Raw genomic sequence first — 15710 nt, 5'->3', positions numbered from 1 at the left:
CAGAAAGTGAATTATATCGTATTTTCTTGATTTAAACTGTTGTTGGTTGAAACCATTACATATGCTTGTTTGGTTGCTGAGATACAACTAAAGTCAAACAGATTGTTTCCATACCCTATAAGTGTATGCATAGTTTAAAGTGTTCTAGTCACACTGATGAGGACATCCATTATAGATTAATAAATGATGTATTTTGGAATGTATATGAAAAACACAGCTGATTAAAACCAGCGAATGTTTTATCAAGCAATTGTAGAGTGGAATCCCACTAATCCATATTCGTTGGGGAAAACAGACCAAATGTGTATTAAGGTTTGACAACCAGTGGGTAGATGAGATAGGAAAGAAAAATAGCAGCACCAGCCAATTGCAAGGTACCTTCTCAGATCTTAGAATGTTAGAGTGCTGTTGGGAGAGGCAGTCAGCGAGCTCATGCTTTGCTTCGATATACATGAAGAACAGTGCTGTAATTCACATTGACCCCGATTCTGGCACAGAATTCCTTTTGCCTTTGCTTCAGTAACCTAGAAAGCTGAAATTGCCTTTTCGATATGAACTTGTGGGTTGGTTAGAAAAGAACTGTTAATAAAGTTCTTCCGTTACCTACCTCTGCTCTTTGTAAGGTTGTTCCTTCATCATCTTGGAATGCCACAGACAAAATGCTGTACTTAACAGACATATTTTTGTTATATGTGTAGGGTTTCTTAATCAGAACATGCAAAGGCTTTTTTTTTCTAATGACAGTACTTTTGGATAGATCATCTGTACTAGATGTGATTTTACTCTTAATTACTAGTATAAAATATAACTCTCTTATTCCTGAATACTATAGGCAAAATGTTCCATTTACATTTTCTTAATATGGTGAAGAGACAGTACAATTGGTGATTAGGAAAAAACAGGTATTGCAAATACCTTTATTTAGCTATCATGGAAATACCATTTTAAATTATTTGTGGCATGCATTAGAAAGAAATTAAGTTGTTCTGAGTACCCATATCATATGCATATCATTTCAGTCTGTGGTATTTACCTTTGTAAGCAGTGAATTATGCAGGAAGTACTATTCAAAAGTAGGGCTTCTTCTGAATGTGAATTGTTTTGCTAGCAGTGTAGCTATCTATCTATTAGCTTTGCTCTTCGTCTGTAGCAAGAAATACTGCTGACATGTATTTCGATTTTGTTAGCTAGCAATCTATCTGAAATAATTGTGCAGTCTATTGTAGTATAAAATTCAGTCAGACATTATGGCTGTGGAAATCTATTTACCTTAAGAGGCACATATGTACCCCTATAGAATAACACATTCCTTTTCTACTGAAAAAAATGCAAAGGAAGCAGTGGAACTGTGCAATACTTCTCTAACTTCCTGTGCGAGACAGCTTTCCCTGTAGAGAACTGAGGGAAACAACAAATGCGCACTGAAGACTGCAGGTTGGAATCTGGGGGAGACATTGCTCCCAAGAAGATCCTGACAAAATGTCAGCAAGATAGCACCAGTCTGCAAATAAGCTTCAAGTTTCAGTTGAGAGGCCCATGAGCTTAAAGGACTGCATTACGTCCTGCTCCTTTCTCCAGTGAATTTCCTAAGCGCTTATGAGTCCAACCCTTCTGCAGCAACCCCAGCTCCCCTTAAGATCAGCTGAACCTTGGGCAGTGAGATTACATGATGGGACAAGCCCCTCACTGAGATATAACACAGGAGCAAAATTTGGTCAAGTTAAAATTTAGTTTGTATAAATAAATGTCATAAATGATAATAAGTAGAACAATGGAGTTAATGGCATCAGGGCTGAAAGATCAAGGCTACATAAACACGTCCAAGGAGCATCCAGTGAATGACACAGTCTTCCTGGGGGACAGTGGAGAGAAGCTGGAGGACTATGTTTTCTTCTGAGAGATGCCAAGCCATATACAGACATTCGCTGTCCCAGGAGAAACTCTCCTGGAAGACATTTAACATTGGTTGTTCCCAGGTTGTTTTTCTCCTGGAGCAGTCTTTTTTTTACCCAGGGAGAAAAAGTGTGAACATCTGTACTCTCGTTGTTTCTTCTGGGAGAGAGTGACTCTCCCAGGAGAAACTGAATACCTGTATGAGGCCCAAGTGTTCTGAAGAGTAAAACTGAAAACTTATATTTTCTTTGGAGTCTAGACTATCATTGTTATCTCTTTGTGTTCTTATTCTCTCCTTCCCTTCTCTTGCTGGGGTCATTCTTATATTTATAAAAGATGCTCTCTCTCTCTCTCAGAGTTAAGTTAACTCAGGGTGAACTTAGTGGTTGTGACACCAGTGTGAATAAGGTGAAATTTTCTTGAACAGGGAAACCACAATAGCATATGTTTGCTTGTTATAACTCTGTCCAAACTTGTTTACATTAATTTCATGTGCAGAGACTTGTTTATATATGTTACTGTAAGGAGAGAATATCTTTGCTGTTATAAAATGTTCCAGAGACTAAAGTATTAACAACCTGACAGCTGGTCAAATATTTGAGACTTGTATAAGGCTTCTCTACAAATCGAAGTGCTTCAGAGCTGCCTTGGTTTCTGAATGACAACTGGCTGGTACCCAGATAATGACATACCATGCTTTTACACAAAAAAGCAAAATCTAGGAGCCTAACTTTAAAATTAATCTTCTAATTTTTTTTTTAGTTAGCTAAATATTGTTTCTGATGTAAACTTACAGGAATAGTATGTATTTATAGAACTGAACATCCTGTGTTCAGAAGCTGCTTAATTGTTAGATGTATCTCTTGAGTTGACTTTTGCAAGTTTTTCCTTTTAAAGATAAAGACATTTGAATTGAGATAATCACTAGGCCTGTGTGAATAGGGAAGTATTCGATTTGGATTCGGCCAATTCAGAGGACAGTGATTCAATTCGGAGATTCGAATCACTGTCTTGATCGATTCGGGCAAATCAGCTTCGGAAGGTTTGGCGCTGATTCAGAGAGATTTAGTGATTCAGCCATAGACTATAATAATGTATCAGTGAAATACCTATAACTTTGTCATTTTTTGTCAGATTTGGATGTAAACAGCAGGGCATGAAGCCTGCCAAGTTTCAAGGAGATAGGTGCAGGGGTTTCTGGGAAATGGCACCTCAAACTGCTGAAAGCAAACCTCTTGTCATGTGTATGTGTTAAGGCAGATTTGGATGAAAAGAGCAGGGATGGTAGCTCCTTCTGAGGGCATGAAGCCTGCCAAGTTTCAAGGAGCCAGGTGCAGGGGTTTCTGGGAAACTGCACCTAAAACTGTTCAAAGCAAAACTTGTGATGTGTGATTTTGCGTATGTTAAGGCACAGCGGGATGAAAACAGCAGGGATGGTAGCCTGTAACAGGGGGCCTTCCCAGTGCTCAGGCAGAAACAACACACAAAAGGGACAGAAAGGCTGCAGACAGAGGCTTATGTGCTATTTCTATGTCCCTCCCCCAGAGCACTGTGATTGGAAGGGGACTTTGGGAAAGATCACAGTCCCTGGCCAGCTACAGATGTCAGTCTTTCCCCTCCCCCGCCCCCCCCACTCCACCTCCCTCTTCTTAGTTTCTGTTTCCCTGCAAGACTGCCTTCCAAATTGCCAAATTTCTCAATCTTTTCCAAATCGATTCGGAGGGGATTTTTTGTCTCCCAATTCAATTTGGATTCAGTGATTCGTTCTCCGAATCGGGCCAAATCTTCTCCAAATCAAATCAGTGACCAAAGTTTTGCACACCCCTAATAATCACCAATCATCTTGTGGCCATGCTGGTCTGAATCATGATTGATCTTGGAACGTAACCAGTCACGGGCCTGACTAATACTTTGAGATGGACCACCCTGGAACCCTAGGTGCTGTAAGCATAGCATAGCCAAGCAAAATTCAAAAATTAAAACAGAATGAGAGGAAAAGTCTAATTCAGATCCATCACTGCTGCTGAGCTAAAGGGAAGAAAATGAAAAAACAACCAACTTCTTTAATTAGCACATACCTATATGGAACATTGCAAAACACCTGTTTTAGATTTAGGCACCTACGTGCATTTCTGCTCCTCCCTGTTCAAATCCTGAAAATCCATGAATGCCACTATTTTTGTAAAACACCAACCTCCTGTCCTTAAGACTGAGTCACAAAAGACCCCACACACCTTTAGTAACTTTTTTAAGGTCTCATGTAGGACAGAGTAGAATCATACTTAGGCGCCCAAATTCACTTGTGTGTCTAATAGGCGGAATTGAATTTGACCCTGTATGATTTAGGAAAAGTAGCAGCCATGCTTGGCCTCTATCTTTCTTCTCTTTTTATATATAATATTATTTTTATGAACTTACAATATTTAAAAGCCTTATTTTTAATTAAAAAGTAATTTATGCATTTAAACATTGAAGAAAGCAGTTTCACATCTGGCCCTACTTAGTATTCATGAAAATGCAGTTCAACATATGTTCTAAAAGGTACAGCCTTTAACAATGCAGATGACCTGTTAGAGAGGCAAGAATCTTTATGGGTGATATCTTTTGGACCAACTCCATGGTTACAATAGACATAGGCAAGCTTTTGGGTATCACAGTACCCTTCCTCAGGCCTAGTAGCACAAGCCTTTAAAGTGCAATGCTGAAGACCAACTAAACAAAAGGAAGGGGCAATACCATGAGGAACAAGAGATCAATGCTCTGCTGGACTCCCCAGTATAGGCTGCGTAACTTGCACTACTAGGCCTGAGGAAGGGTGCTCTAATGCCCAAAAGCTTGCCCATGTCTATCCTAATCATACAGTTAATCCAATAAAAGATAAATTTTATCTTTTATTGGATTAACTGTACACATAAATTCACATAAATCCTTGCCTCTTGCATATTTCCTGGACTATCGTGGCAACAGCACCACATCAATATTATGAAAACCTATTAATTATTTTTTCTGTTGGTACAAGATTCCCTTTTTTCAGTCTAGCTACAAATGTAATTGATAACAACGCCGTGATACTAACCTACCTCAGTATAACTTGATAGTAGAACCTAGTGTCTCTTGCTCAATTTTTCTCCCTATATGTCCATCATTACATGTTCATGGTAGATATCAATGCTTAGATGACACACTAGAGATTGTAATCCAACTAGCAGTGCAGGGTAACAAACTGAAACCTGCTCCAACCCCAGTGCAGGCGTTAAGGGTAGCCTTATTACTAAAGTTGTATTGTGTCTATATGACTTTTTAAACAATGAATACACACAAGAGCACAATTTCCTCTCTTTCTGTACCCAGGCTGCATTTGTTATCTCACCAGTGCATGTTTTGAAAAATGTCCTCACAGTGTTATAGAGATATGAATAATTTTTCCTGTCTGTGAAAAAAACGTGTGGAGCCATTTTTGTATTCACCAAATATTGGCAATATCACCGTTGCTGGTTTCCTTAGGACAGAAATTACCTCGATGCCTTTTGACAGATAACCAAACAAAAGTGGAAAATGGGCATGGATACAACTGCCATTCTTTAGGATAGACAGGAAGGTTCCTAACAGCCAAATTACAGCAGGATTTCCTTATGAGAGAGGTTACAAACAATGCAACTACAATGAGATATTTCATATTCTTTGCCTTACTGATGAGGCTTTTCCAGTGAAAAATCAACTTACTTTCATAGTATTCTCAGTGTGCAATACATTGTGTTAGCTTTAATGGACTTTTAGCTTCTTTTGAGTAGATTGCCTACCTAAGCCTCCTTCCCCTATATGTATCTTTTGATTGAATTAGTTGTTATTAAAATTAATAAAACGTTTTGGAGAATATTTTTGCAGCCAATCTACAATTGAAAATTTTACCAACAAATGTTATATGTTGAAGAGACTAGGGTGATGAAAACATTAGAAAGCTATACTTATGGAGATAGTTCCTAGTTATCCAGCATGAGGATCAAATTTTACACTTGATTATGCCCCTATATCCTTTCCAATATCTGTACATAGGAACAGATATTAGCCTTGGATTTAGCCTTGGATATTCTCTTCTTAGCATGTTAATTGTTTCTGATCTTTTACGCATAATACAAAATTTACATGAATAAAAAAACTTCCAAGGAAATTTAAATAAGCTATGGTTGTTTCTTGGAATTCAGTGTAAAATTCAGCATCTAGGGTCTCGATGCTTCACTGTAAAAACAATTTACACTAATATAACCTGAGGACTCTGTCTGCATTGACATGTCACAGTTTGGGAACTGTCACATATCACATATTATTTTACTAATGTTTTAAACCAGAGGTGGCCAAACCACAAGTGGCGTGGGCAGCCTCCATATAGGGCACACAGTAGGTCAGAGAGGAGACAGGCAGCACGGTGGCAGATAGGGCTGGGAGAAGAAAGCAGAGAAATAAAGCAGGCAGGGGAAAGGATTGGCGTAGCACTCAGAGAAGGTGCAGAGCTAATTTGTGGCAATCCTGTCAAAAGGTTGGCCCCCACTGTTTTAAATCTTCCCCCTTTCTTTCCCTTAAGCTTCTTTACCATATATGTAAACTCTTTATATATCTACACATCTTTTTTGAAAAACGTGAAAATACTTATCAACTTTGTGAAGGGGAATTGCGTGCAGTCTTGGCATTATACTAAGGACTGCTGTTTGCTCATCCTCAATGAAAAGCAGTGGTTATTCCAGTTGAAAAGAAGAATTATGATGTCATTGATAAAACTGGTGAAAATCTTAAGATTTTATTTGCATATCTTTGCAAATATTAACTCTGTTACAGAACACTGTTAGCCATGTCTAGCCTCACTACGGTTTAGCCTGAATTCTCAACTGTGTGCAGAATCCTTACATTTTAATTGTTAGGCAAACTGTTCTCAATAGTGCCACTTAACCAACAAAATACAAGCTGCCTTATCAGTAAAAGAAGGCAAAGTTATTTGAACACAATATATACCCACCATATGTAACAAACCTATCCCCTTTTCTTTATTAGTAATGCAAAAATGGTCAAACAAAGCTTATTCTAAGCTGTCTCTCTAAACTTCACTTTTCCTAGAGTTTTTCACTTTTCCAGTGTCGCGTAGAGGGAGAGGATCACCTCCTTGGCCCTTCTTGAGATGCACCTGTGGATGCACAATAGGGTCCAGTTGGCCCTGCCGACCATGACCTCACATTGTCGGCCCATGTTCATCTTGGAGTCAATAATGACTCCAAGATCCCTTTCTGCCTCCGTGCCCTCAAGAAGGGAGTTTCCCATCTTATAACATGCTGTAATCCGAGCGCATCAGAGCAGGTGTCCTGCATATCTACAGGCACCCAGTGTACAGGCACCTGGGCAGAGAAAGGAAATACAATTTGCAAGTGATGCACATATTTCAAAATTTTGTTTCCTTCTTTTTTGGAGCCAAAATTAAAATGACAAAATCTTGCCTGGCTCTGAGGCAGTCTGCTTAGCAGACTGCCCTAGAGCTGTGGACACTGGAAACCCTGGAGTCCCTGCTCAATGGCACACCAGACCCTGGTAGCCTGGGCTGCCAAGAAACAATGCTCCTAAAAGTTTGCAAGTGGACTGATAAAGAGCCTCATGCTTAGGAATATTGGGAATCTGAGCTGGCAAGAAATCCACAGGATTTCCGGGACTTTCAGTTCCTCATCAGCCAACCGGGGGGTCTTCAAGAGGAGGTCTTCAAGAGGAGGTTGGATATGCATCTAGCTGGGGTCATCAAGAGGAGTTTGGATATGCAACTAGCTGGGGTCATCTAGACCCAGCACTCTTTCCTGCCTGTGCAGGGGGTCAGACTCGATGATCTATTGAGGTCCTTTCCAACCCTAACATCTATGAATCTATGAAACCAGGTGAGCTGCAAGGAACCTGTCAGCCTGGAAGCATGCAGTTGCACAAGAACCAGGTGACAAAGCTGACAACAAAATGACTCCATCTGCATTTTATCCAAATCAAAATACAATCGCAAAAGTTCTTTTTTATTGAAATAATTTTATTGAAATTATTTGGAAAATACTGCTGAAAAATATTTCATAAGAATTTATGACCAGATATAAACATGGGATAGTTGCTAAGGTGAATGCCAGTGATATCTGTAACTAATGGTGATCAACATAGCACAAAGTCTCTTTTAAGTGAAGACCTATCAGACTGCCTGCATAAATGAGCAGATATTACCCTGAAATACAAATCCATTTCTTCTAGCATTGATTAGTTATCAATCTAGAAAACTGACTGATTCTTACTACTGACTCTAATTAGTGGTGTATTTTAGAATTTTTTTAAATCTGTTCTGACATTTCAATCTCAAATCTGTATTTAAGACAGCTAACATAGGCCTATTTCAGGTGTTTTTTCCAGTTGTTTGGGAATCTATTTAAAATAAGTTCCTGAACTTAATTAAGGTAAGTTATCGATTTAGTCCTGTATGGCATGTATCATAGTGTTCAAAACAATATGTTCAGGGCTTGAAGACCAATGAGCAGAGGGTGTTAAGGGGGACAAAACTAGGGAAACTAAATTACAAATGTAAGGTACAGCAAAAATAAATTTATATACAGGCAAGGCTTGTATCTGTAGAGGTTGACTTTGACATACCTCATATTTTAAAATGTTCTGTAAATTTTTCAGCTATTCTTACATAGAATATGTTGAGCAAAGGGTAAACTGATGCTTAGTATATTTCCATATATTTAGTCACTTTCTCAAATCTCTGTCACGATGAATACCATAATAGAGTGGGTTAAATTATTGGTATAGTCCTCTGAATAACAGTGTTCATCAGTGTTCACTGCAGGTCTCTTTGTTCTCTTCCTCAAAAGCATAAGGGGTAGAATGGCCACAATATTCCCTCATTTCCCTAGTGCCATTAATGACAGGAAAATGGAAACCCATAAATATCCAACCATGTACCGTCCTTAGAACTTCAGTTTTGTTTTACAATTAACTTCTATGAAAAATATGCAACTTTACACTCTCTTTTCTCCAAATAGCTAATTTCCTCTCCAAAAATAAGAAAATTATCAAAGGCACTTTGCAATAACTGACCCAGATAGCAGATACCATATTGTTCAGGTTCAAATCCTACCAAGGAAGTAAAGCATAATCAATGACTTTTCTGTCCTAGAGAGATTTACTTCCCAGATAGATATTGCATGTGTGAGCTATTCTCCCTCAGAAACAGTAAATCCAGAGGTGCCCAGCTCAAGTTTATACCTTCAGGTCACATACAATTGCATATCTGGTCAGAGGTTCAAGCTCCCCAAAGAGAATCAGACCTTCTGGGGAGATGGAACTCTTCAGGCAACAGCTCTAAGACCAAACACCTGATGAAGGGCTCCATTCCTTTAAAGAATCAAAGGATTGTTTGTAGACCAGCTCTCTATAGAGAATCATACAAGTACCAACTTTAAGAGAGGACCCAGTCTCCCCAACCCTCTCCAACAGCATGACTCTGGGGTTGACAGCCTGAGTACCCAGAGAAAGAAAACTTTACGAAATCCTCATCTTCCACCTAATTGCTCAGTTCTACTCAGGTTAAGCCAGTTTTCATCCAATCAACTACCTTTCTCGCTCCCAAACTACATGTCTCTGTTTTCACAGCATCCTGGTTTACATATCAGAGTTGATTAGCGCAGATCGCAGCATCCTGCACTAGTCAAGATCAAAGTAGCCTGGTACAGAACAGGCAGGATATTAATCACGAAAATATACTCACCAAAAGTCCAAGAGTATATAAAGTACTAGCCGACCTCAGTACTTAATATACTTGACTGCTTATTACACAGGCAAGTCTTTTGTTCAGTTCTACCAAGGTCCTCTTTACAGAAGGCTGCTGTAATCTCTCTGTGCAGTCATGCTCAATCTTTTCTCATGCAGTTATATTTTGCAGCTATTAAAGGGCCATTTACCAACTTGCCCACAAGTCAAAGACCCTATTCCTATGTGGAATCTAAATATAGTCAATTTTAGGCCTAAGGAACCTCTGATTGATCCTCTCTTGAATGCTCCTAACATGGTCTCATTCTAAGGATTGTCCTCTTAGATGTTATCACTTAAGCCAGCAGAATCAGTGAGCTCCAGGCACTTGTTGCTGAAATATCCTACACAACATTCCTTAATGATAAGGCACTGCTGAAACCTTGCCTGAAGTGCTTTCCTAAGATGGTCTCAGAATTTCATCCAAATCAGTTGTTCACCCTATGGGTCCTTTCCCCAATTCCCATTCTGTAATAGTAAAGTAGAGGCTACATATTCTGGGCATTTCCAGAGCTTTGCTTTATTACAGCGGCAGGACCAAGGCATTCAGATAGACTCCCTATTTATTTCTGGTTATATCTGGCCTTCATAAAGGTCACACAATTTAATGAGAAAGAATACCAAAGTGGATAACATAGTATATCACTTAGTTTTACCATCTGACTGGAGTTCTTCCACTTCTTAACATCAGGGCTTAATCCATATCCTCCACTTACTTCAGGAATGAGCCAGCGTCTAACATTCCGTAAGGCAGTCAGATGGAGTAGCTTAAATATTAGCTACTAAGGTAGATGCCAAACCTGGGAATACAGTCCTAAATTCCTCTTTGACGGATGCAACTGGAACACCTTGCCCCAGCCTTCTGAGGGAATCTATGGTGACGTGTGCTGGAAGAAGAAATATCAGTACTTTGTAGCAATCGTAGTTTCTCAGTATATTGTAATCAGTGTAGATTCAACAACCTGTCTTCCATCTTCAGAAGATTTTTAATTGGGGGAGCAGCTGAAGGAAGGTCACAGCCACTCTCGTATATATGTGTCACACAGAAGCACAAAATGCATATTCAGCCCTGACAGACATGACTGTTAAAAGTCACAAGTTTGGCACACACGTGTACCTTCCAGCAGGTCCACACTGCATCAGACAAAGGAACACAGTTATAGTAGGATCAGCAAATATTCTTTTCCTGGGCATGAGGGCAAAGTAAAATTCCTGGCGCTGTTGCAGATAGAGCACTGTGCACCATTCACTAATATAATGCAGTAATAACATCTAGCTCTTATATAACATTTATTTATCAGTAGGCATTAGTAGAGCTGGGAATTGAACCGAGATCTTCTGACTCCCACTTCTGTTTCCTGCTTCTCCCTAGTGTTAGTCTGTGTTATGGTAGTTTTAGGTTAATCTCTAGTCATTGTATATCTACCTGGCCTAAAGAATTTCTATGTGTATTTTTTTTTATGTCATAGTCTCTTTGTCTTATTGTGTTTAACTAATTACAGTCAGTATTCATTAATATTCAAGTAGAGAGTGCTGGGCTTGTTAGTCTGCTCACACCACAACATTAACACAACTGTAGTACCTGTGGGGAGTCAGAGCAACAAAATTTAAATTGTAGCTCATGGTAAGTTAGAAATATACCTACAACATTTCTATTTAAATTATGTTAATACCAAGCAAAAGTTAAGTACCCATTAGTTCATTACTGTGTCAGAAACACACATTCAGATGTCCTACATTTGGTAGACTTTGCACTAAAATCTCTCTCTAAATACTGACTTAAAATATATAACAGATGACATTCTGTATGGACTTGTAGTGCTTTAACAGCAGAATGAATGGCTGTTATATTGCAGATTGACAAACTACCTTAGCTCCTCACTCTCAGTATTTTTGTACACATGAATATCAAAGGAACAATTAAGAGGAAAGCAACAACATTGATTATCATTCAAGCAACAGTTCAGTAAGCAAAAAATATATACAGGACATGAATTTCATCAGCATCTAGTGTAAAAGGTTCAGGTTGACTTCTGGGGTTCTGTTTACTTAACAGTTCCAGCTTCCCCTGGAAAATTGAGTGTTGGGATACTTATTCAAATTTTCAGAAGTTAGGGGATACTTGCTGCTTAAAAGGTTGAGAAACACTGACCTAAGGGGCATGGCACTAAGTAGTTATGGCTCCTTAGCATATATAACTAATAGCAGACACAAATTATGACATCCATGTATCTGACAGTATCATTGTGGTTACAGTTTGGTAGATATCCGAATACCATGATAAAGGAAAACAGAGATATGGTCCTTTTAACAGAATGGGCTATAATATTAAGGATTTTCACCATTAACCTATTAAGCATAGTTCAAATTAGGAATTGTCCTAAAATGCACCAAAAATTCCAATCTTTTTGAGGTTCCAATTTCTACTCTGGTTTCAATTAAATTTTTTCCTCCTCTCATCTTTCTGAGAAGGTACATAAAGTGCTTTGTCAGTCAGCAGTATTTCTAGAGCTGGGTCCGTCTGCTCATCCAGGCGGGTGGGAGGAGGGGGATTATGTGTGTGCCTGGCTGGGGGCAGGGGTAGCAGTGGCGACCTAAGAGCGGGAGCAAGCCCCATGCCCGGCCAACAGCATGAGGAACCTGCAACTGGCCAGGGAGGCAGCATGGGGCAGCCTATGCGTGAAGCAGCTCCGCAGCAAGGCTGAAGAGGCCAAGCAAGGCATGTGCCCTGAGGGTCCTGGGAGCCCTGGCATGCACGGGCGGTGGCTGGCTGGGCAGCGGCACAGAAGCAATGCAGCTGTGAGCAGGCACCTTAGCGGCCAGAGTGGCCACACAGGATGAGCCCTTCATGCCCACAGCTACCAGACTGATAAAGCAGCGCTGATGGGACAGAGGCTGAGCCTGGCTGGCTTGGCACACCCAGGAGTAAACCAAAAATGACCTTCTTTACACTTCCCTCTTCAGCCGAAAGGTCGCGAGAGTTTGGGTGCAGGATTTAGCACTGCAGTGGCTAGCAGCAGTCATTTGCTTGCAGGTGAAGGGGGAAGAACAGAGGTGGTGGATTGGGGAGCGGACTAGTACCTGGACAGCTGATGCTTTGGTACCCAGGCTGGAGTCTCATGCGGGCCGTGGTGGGAGGTTTAAAGCGCCCCTCCCCCTGGCCTCAGCTGTGCTGGCCCCGGGCTGGGGCCTAGCCATGCCCCCTCTGCTCAAGCACAGACGGGGGAAAAGTCTTGAAGGGCTTCTCTCTTCCCTTCCTTTTGGCAGTGGCTAGCAAGCTGGGAGATGTGCTCTAGCACCTGCCTGAGCCACTGCAGGCATGTGGCTGCATCTCCTGAATCAAAAGTTCATTTGCTTTTCAGTTTAAACTCTGCAGCTTAAACTAACCTTCAAAGACTTAATTGATTCAGCCTCAGGCTTTTTGACTGGCTGTACTTAGCCAAAAGGTTTGGATCCATTGTGAAAAGCTTTAAATGAGCATCCAATTAAATCGCCTAACTTCATTTAGATTTTCCATTCTCATTAGCAATGATTCATGGCATAATTAAAGATACAGTTTACAAATGGTCTTTCAGTTCTAGCCAAGGGTTGTGTCAGCTTGATATCAAATGTGTGTTCTATTAGAGACTTTACCAGCAATGAGATGGGCTTCAGAATCAGACATGCAGGTCCTCCCAAATTTCAACTTTGGTTTCTAAAATACCTATAAAATATTCAGTATCTGAGACTGTCTTTTTGTTTTTATCTTTTCCCCCTGCAGCACCAAATCTCTGATCAATAATTATTCTTTCTTCTTATACAGAGACCCCCTAAAGCTAAAGCAACTACAGAACCAAATTCGTCTGGAACAAGAAGGTGGCCAGCGGTATCATCATCAACAGCAACTTGGTGCCCATCCAAATCCTCCCTCTTCTCCTTCTTTTCCTCCTCCCCCGTCATTCCAGGAGCTTGAGTCCAGTCAGTCTGTCACTTCCCCTGTGCAAATGAGCGTTCTCAACTCCCACACTTCTCCCAACATGCAGTCATCCAGCTCCTTCAACTATGCCCGGCCTAAACAATTCATTGCTGCTCAGAACATCAGTCCTGCCTCAGGTTATGTGACCCCTTCATCTGGATCATCCACATCCAGTCTTCCATCTCCAATTTCTCCAACCACCTCTCAGAAACAATTTGGCCGAGCACCTGTTCCCCCTTTCTCCCAGCAGTTTGCCCCAGAAGGGGAGTACCCCTGGTCTCCTTCATCTCCCTCTCCCCCGCCACCACCTCCACCAGTCTTTAGTCCAACTGCAACATTTGCAGTTTCTGATTCCTTTCCGCTTCCTCCTCCTCCACCCCCTCCTCTCCCTTGTTTGGTTTCCTCACCTTCCCACAGCCTCTCTCCAACAGCTAGATTCTCTAACTCCAACCAGTCTCCAGCAGCCTTCCTCAGCTCCATGCTACCATCCCAGCCACCACCTGTCCCTGTCAACGCACTAGGACTTCCAAAAGGTGTCACACCTCCGTAAGTATACACAGCCGATGACCTCCTTACATTTTATTTTATTGTTAATGAAGTATGTTGCTTCTCTTTCATTTTTAGACCCTCGCAGGTCCCGTGTCCTCTTGTTATCTACTGTTTGAGGGAATAGACTAATTCATAAAACTGTAAACACAGGGCAGGGAAATGAGCTATTTAAGCTAAAAGAATGTTGGCACAGGAACAAATGTGTATAAACATGAATGACTCTTGACTAGATAGGAGATGAAGGTTTTTAACCATCACAGGAAGTAGGCTCTGGAACATCTCTTCTAATAAGAATAAGGGCAAGAAACTTAACTTGCTTTAACATGGAGTTTGATAAGTTTATGAAAAGAATTATATGATAGGACTGCATGTGATATCGGAGGACAGAACCTTACGATCCAGAAAGTCCCTTCTGGTTCTGTGTGCTTATATAATCAGTGCAAAGAATTGCAAAGAAATATCCTTTTAGCCAGAATTATAATCACTTTCATAAAATAATAGTCTCCAACTCCTGTTACTTCTGTGCATGGAGAAGAGTCAGTGTAATAACCATTGGTCAGAAATCCTGAAACTATGTTCCACTTGCAAATCTTTCTTGATTTTTAAGGCTTAAAAGTAGAAAACAAAGTTGTCAGGTTCTGGTTAGCACCTTTCTAAGGATCTGTAGAAAAAAAGGGCTTGGTGCTGGGGGTACGGATGAACAGTGTGTAGAGAAAAAAAGAAAATAACATCAGCTTCATATATTTACTCCCCCCTTTTGTCTTTCCTCCAAGCTAAAATATTGTTTGAAGCATGCCAAAAGCCCAGCATAGTTCAGTTTGTCTTTCCACTGGCACTAGTCTCTCATTCCATCGGAGAACAAAGTGAAATGCTAAAGAACAAAAATGAGAATAGATGAATAGTAGACTTATTTATAACTTTGTCTAAAAGGTTTTCTAACCATATCTATAGTATCTAGGTGACTTGCTCAGGTGCAGATTTGTTGCAGTAGGAACTTCTGTTATTTCAATCCAAGGTATGTGACAGAAGACCAGCTATCAGAGTAGTAAATCAGGCATAGGCTTTAAAAATAGCATTTATCTAGACTTCTGTCCTCTAGCTCATTATAAACTTGGGCTACAAAGTAAACAGAATTGAGGAGAAAATGAATAGTATCATTCACTCTTGTAGTCACTTTAGTAGTGGTTTCCTGCCTTCCTGTCTCCTTCTTTCCACTGGCTCAGTTCCTTTAGTGATATCTAGTTCTAGCAGCACATTACCTTACTATTTTGAGTATTCATTCAAAATAGTTTGGCAGATATGGCCTCCCACAAATGTCTGAAGCTATCCTTTGTTTACTAGCACTCTGTGTGGCCCTCTGTTTGCAAAGGTGCTTCTTACAGCACTCCTGTCACCCACTCGGGGATGTTATTGACTGTATTTGTAGAGTAAGAAAAGCATTTGTAATGTTAGTTATTACATTCAAAGATGTTAAAAGATATATGGCATAATTAAAAAAAAA

The 15710-nt window shown here is 40.3% G+C and overlaps 1 protein-coding gene across 2 annotated transcripts in view; it reads left to right on the top strand.

Moving 5' to 3' along the window:
• The window catches only part of PALLD (palladin, cytoskeletal associated protein), a 198236-nt gene that overhangs the window by 129558 nt on the left and 52968 nt on the right, over positions 1 to 15710 (top strand). For both annotated transcript variants that reach the window (XM_019481413.2, XM_014594070.3), the window contains exon 9: positions 13508 to 14206. In XM_019481413.2, the coding sequence (XP_019336958.1) occupies positions 13508 to 14206 (699 nt within the window). The remainder of the gene's footprint in view (positions 1 to 13507; positions 14207 to 15710) is intronic.

This window comes from Alligator mississippiensis, chromosome 2 (assembly GCF_030867095.1).
Source record: "Alligator mississippiensis isolate rAllMis1 chromosome 2, rAllMis1, whole genome shotgun sequence".
Lineage (NCBI taxonomy): Eukaryota > Metazoa > Chordata > Crocodylia > Alligatoridae > Alligator > Alligator mississippiensis.
This window is presented reverse-complemented; position numbering and strand designations above follow the sequence as displayed.